Source organism: Micropterus dolomieu, linkage group LG22, assembly GCF_021292245.1.
Source record: "Micropterus dolomieu isolate WLL.071019.BEF.003 ecotype Adirondacks linkage group LG22, ASM2129224v1, whole genome shotgun sequence".
NCBI classification, from domain to species: domain Eukaryota; kingdom Metazoa; phylum Chordata; class Actinopteri; order Centrarchiformes; family Centrarchidae; genus Micropterus; species Micropterus dolomieu.
In genome coordinates, this window is record NC_060171.1 from 14,482,269 (window position 1) to 14,487,560 (window position 5,292).

At 40.4% G+C, this 5,292-nt stretch overlaps 1 protein-coding gene across 2 annotated transcripts in view; it reads left to right on the forward strand.

The window, feature by feature from the left end:
• Nucleotides 1-1,085: 1,085 nt before the first annotated feature.
• clpxb (caseinolytic mitochondrial matrix peptidase chaperone subunit Xb) overlaps nt 1,086-5,292 on the forward strand; it is a 14,726-nt gene continuing 10,519 nt past the window's right edge. For both annotated transcript variants that reach the window (XM_046037256.1, XM_046037257.1), the window contains exons 1-6: nt 1,086-1,472; nt 1,981-2,058; nt 2,891-3,051; nt 3,171-3,285; nt 4,222-4,376; nt 4,511-4,670. In XM_046037256.1, coding sequence (XP_045893212.1) covers nt 2,004-2,058; nt 2,891-3,051; nt 3,171-3,285; nt 4,222-4,376; nt 4,511-4,670 — 646 coding nt within the window. In that variant the 5' untranslated portion in view covers nt 1,086-1,472; nt 1,981-2,003. The remainder of the gene's footprint in view (nt 1,473-1,980; nt 2,059-2,890; nt 3,052-3,170; nt 3,286-4,221; nt 4,377-4,510; nt 4,671-5,292) is intronic.

The window sequence follows — 5,292 nt, forward strand, 5'->3', positions numbered from 1 at the left end:
GTTTATGTGAATTTCTTGAAACACGTTTTTGATACAGAAGGGAAGTTTAGCTGATAGTTCGCACTGGATATTGTTTACAAGAAATGTGTGACCCATTAGTCAAATCAATTTTACGGACTACTGATGTACATGTGTTGATTCCAAGAAATAACAATGATGTATGCCGCACAACCATTGACTGTACAACATGATGCTAGTGGGAAATTTGGACATTGTACCAAAGACATAATTGTTTATATAGTGATCTACCATTTCATATTATCATGTAAGTCTACCCTCTGCTGTGCATTAGGTCTACTTATTGCTCCGCTGGAATAATCCCCTTTAGACCGTTTGACCGACACAGTGCACAGACTGCATGTTGCATGTGAAACCGAAACCAACTGGAAAACACTCACCACAAATCCACACACACGTTAACTTCAACAGCTCACAGTCCCAAGCAGAGCAAGGCTGCGCCTCAGATTTTAGATGTTTAAATCGCAAAACTCTACACAACGACACGACTCGTCACAACTGTCTGGACTCACAGCGCGAGGTGCACTTAATCACTATCACGGCGTGCGCCCGTGTCACAGCAGCTGGGCCGTGTTAAATTGCGGCAAGTCAAAAACCTTCTCTTGCGGCGCCCCCTGACATTTTAAGCCATAGGCAACCGTCTATGTCGCCTATGCCACGGGCCCTGCCTACGATGCTCACCTGTCAAACACTAACGCAGCGTCACTGATCGCCGAATAGTTTTATAATCTAAGCAATACGGTTAACGTTACATCTCTTATGCGCGACGGGGATGTCACGGGGTTTTGAGGTCATTTTTGGACCTACATGGATCCGTCCATGCAGGCTTTGGTCGGCTTCACTGTCCGATCTCTGGCTTACCCCCTTGATCATGACACAGCATTGTTTATTTTTGCGACCAGAAATTCAACATTATGATTCTTCCGTTCGAGACAGCGTTACACATTTACGAACAGCACCCAAACGCAACACGATTTCACCATACCTCTGTCAATTCTGCACATTACGTGAATCATTTGAACACACCAGCTGTCATCCTCGTTAACACCTCCTGTGGTTTAGTAGATCTCAAAAGATCTGGATAGTTGTGACCTGCATCGATATTAGGGAGGCCTCCATATTACTTAGACCGTTTACACTGATTAAATCAGTCCTGCTGTCTACTGTACCGTGAGGGACTGAAGGCCAGCCAGCCAGCCAGCTAGCTAGCTAGCTGAGTAACTGACCTAGTTCATAACAGCAAGCCTTAACTGTTACATCACTTTGGGTCGTGTCCCACCTGGGAAACAGCGGCCTAAAGGAAAGTACGCTTCCCACTTTATGCAATAGGCAGTGTGACATTAGCATGGCACACTGACCCGTCAAAGTAAAACAAGAGAGTTAAAGCTGCAGTGACTTAGCACATTTGTTTACCCGTAAAGGCTGTCAAGACGTGACTGGTTTCATCGTGCCCTGTGAGTAAAACTAGCAAGCTTGTTACATGTTGCCTTCCCTTTAGCTAATGTTAGAATTCAGGCATTATGGCTAGTTAGGTTAGCTTGCGGGCCTGACTTGTGTCCACACCGGGTAACACACTGCAACATTTGGCTGTCAGTCCAGCCGGGGTTGTTTTTCATTTCCACTGGCAACTGTGTTAGTTAGCTCTGGCTTGGGCCTAGCTTAAGTAGCTAACAGTTAACGATACCTGTTTACGTTACGTTATGTTATTATTGAAATAAATTATTCTAGCGCAAGATAGCACGATGTACTTAGCCGCGATGGCCCAATAAATCAATTTGTTTCAGGTGGTGTAAAAAAAAAAAAGATTTATTCAATAGTCTATCTTCACCAGTATAAGTGACCTGCTTTGCTAATGCTAACAGTGACGTTGAAGTTATGAAATGTGTTAACGTTAGCTGTATGCTACTGTTACCCTCCCCCCTCAGTGCACCGTGTTAAGTTTATGTTTAACGTTAATTTCAGGATTTTGAGCCAAAAGAAGAGTCATGTCCTGTCCTTGTACTTCGGCTGCCAGGTTGTTCTTAAACACTGCTCACAGAGGTAAGAAAGGGAAAGTACACACCCTGCCTACATGACATTGTGCTAACGTTATTTGCTTAAGCATGTAACCCAGATAGCTGTTTGTTATGACAGTTTTGTATTGTCAACAGCAGGTGGAAAAGTCACTTAAAACGTTTAGCAGCCTTAGCTAACGTTAGGCTAACTTTGTTAATTCATCAGCCCGTCAGACCTTCACACTTGTAATATGACAAAAACACATAATGGCAATAGCATATTGCAACAGCATATATAAATAAAATGGACTTTATGCCCTTGAATATGAACTGTTGCTCTTGATAATATGCGGTGTTAAACTGCATATTGGCTTAAAAATCCAAAAGTGATTAAGTTGCTTTGATTTATCTGATGTGTGTGATTATTTTCTCAATTAATTGATTAGTCTTTGAAGTGTAACAAAATTGTGAAAAATGGACATCAGTTTCTCACATCCCAAATTGACATCTTGAGATGTCTCGATTTTGTCTTCTATATGACAACGAGAATAAGCAAATCATCACATTGTAGTTGCTGGAACCATAAAATGTTAGGTATTTTTGCTTTAAAAGTCAGTAAAATCGATTTCTAAAATACATGCAGATACATTTTCTGTTGATTTGACTAATGTATAATCATCTACTTGTTCCAGCTCTAGTAGCATGACAAGTAGGAGCAGTTATGAAATTTGTATTATTTTGCTTGTTGCCTATTTATGATTCAGGATATGTGTTTTATAGGTAAACAAAATCACTGAAAATAACATGTCATTAGTTTGAAATGTGTGTTCACAAGTCACTGTTCTTAGGAATCAAAAGGGATGTTCCTGTTGTTACAGGATTGTCCTGCTCCCGGATCCAGTTGTTTTCTCTGAGTCGTCAGGGATCTCGGGAAACTCATGTACCTACCCGGGTACGGGTGAGGTCGTTTTCAGAGACTGCTGTCTGCTATGCCTCTAAAGATGGGACAACAAAGGACAGTGGAAGTGATGGTGGAAAGGTAATCTCAGGGAGGATAAATCTCATTTGTAGCTCTCTTCAATGGTAGTATTACTCACGACTTTGTACATGGTAGTAATGTAATTTAATGCTTGCGCTGACATAGTCTTGTTTACACAGAAAAGCATCAGTGAAGCGAAGAGACAGTCTGGCTCTGGAGGATCAGGCAAGGGGGGAAGCCAGCTACGCTGCCCTAAATGTGGAGATCCCTGCACACATGTAGAGACCTTTGTATGTGAGTAAACGCATTCATTTTCAATAGCCGTTTACTAAAATATATGATCTGATGTGTATTTTGGATGCAAATGGCATGTGGAAACTTTAACACGGATCAGGAAGTAGAGAAATAGAGAGGACATTGTTTTGTACTTTTGTTGAATTTAAAAAAAACAACAAAAAAACTGTGAAAGTACAGCATAGTGCCCAGCAGATGGACAAATTATCATTTTAAATAATGACAATGATGGTGTTGAAATGTGGTTTATTTTTGTATTAAAGGATTAAACCAACTTCCAAATTTTCTTGTGGTACAGACTGTGGTGGAGGACTGAAATAAGCACATCGCACATTAATAGTAAACCATAAACAATCACCGTATGTAATTTCTTGGCACACTTTGTCAAAATAAAGACCTGCAAATAAACAGAGGTTTTGGTGTCATGGAACTGCAGTCCATCGTGTCAGTCTACTAATGCACAGATAATCAAAGATAAGATATGATATAACTTTATTAAACCCCCGTAGCGGAAATTTGCTGCATAGACGCAGCAATGTGTTGTCATCTCATGATAATCAAGTTATCTTCTAGCAGTGACCGTGCAGCTCAGTCAAACAGCAAAACTTCGAAATTGAATTTAGTCTTCATACCATAAGTTACTCATTTTGAAATAAAACACAACTTAGCATCGTATCATCTACATTTATCAGTGAGGTTTCCCTGTGGGACTTTCATGCAACAGAAACCTACAGCAGACCATTTTTGTCCATTTGTGCATTTCAGCAGTATGAGCAACCCTTTCGCACTAAACAGTTATTTTTGGTTTGCATGTCAGTCAGCTTAATGATCTGCACCCTTGGAAAATTGTTAAACTACAAATGTCTCAAAAGATTCTTTCAGACTAGTTCTAAAAATGTTTCGGTATTAAACGTGTTGTGTGTTGTTCTTTTGTAGCATCAACACGATTTGTCAAATGTGAGAAATGCCATCACTTTTTCGTGGTTCTGTCTGAAGCGGACTCTAAGAAGGGGCTAAACAAAGAGCCAGAATCTGCTGCGGAGGCTGTGAAACTGGCCTTTGCACAGAAACCTCCCCCTCCCCCTAAGAAGGTGAAAAATGGAAGCAAAAACCACAGTTATCAATATGCATTCAAATTACTTTCATTGAAGTGTTACACATTCTGTTGTAATACTCAATAATACATTTATACAGGTATGAACTATAAATTACTGCTTCTTTCCAGATATATGCTTACCTTGACAAGTTCGTTGTTGGCCAGTCCTACGCAAAAAAGGTGTTAGCGGTTGCAGTGTACAATCACTACAAGCGCATTTACAACAACATCCCTGCTGGGAGTCGACAGCAGGTGGAGGCAGAGAAACAGCCCTCTCTAACTCCTCGTGGTCAGTATTACTGTTGTCAATAGATATTGCTTTATTCTGCTGCTTATTGGTGTAATTATGTTCCAATTTTGCATTAGAAAACACAATTTCTAATGTCTTAGATTCATGTTAAACAATTACAGTGGGGGAAATAAGTATTTGACCCCTTGCTGATTTTGCAGGTTTGCCCACTTACAAAGAATGCAACAATCTATAATTTTATGTACATTCTAACAGTGAAAGACAGAATCCCAAAGAAAATTCCAGAAAATCACGTCATATGAATTTATAAAAATTGATAACCATCTGATGAGGAAAAACAAGTATATGACCCCCTACCAAACAGCAAGTATTCTGGCTCCTACAAGCCAGTTAGTCTTTCTTTAAGACACAGCCCCAATCCCAACCAATTATCTACATCAAATACACCTGCCTCACCTCGTTACCTGTATAAAAGACACCTGTCAACACCCAAACAACCAGCATCCAACATCACCACCATGGGCAAGACCAAAGAGCTTTCTACGGACATCAGGGACAAGATTGTTGATCTGCACAAGGCTGGGATGGGCTACAAGAGAATCGGAAAGCAACTTGGAGAGAAAAGATCAACTGTCGGTGCAGTTATCAGGAAATGGAAGAA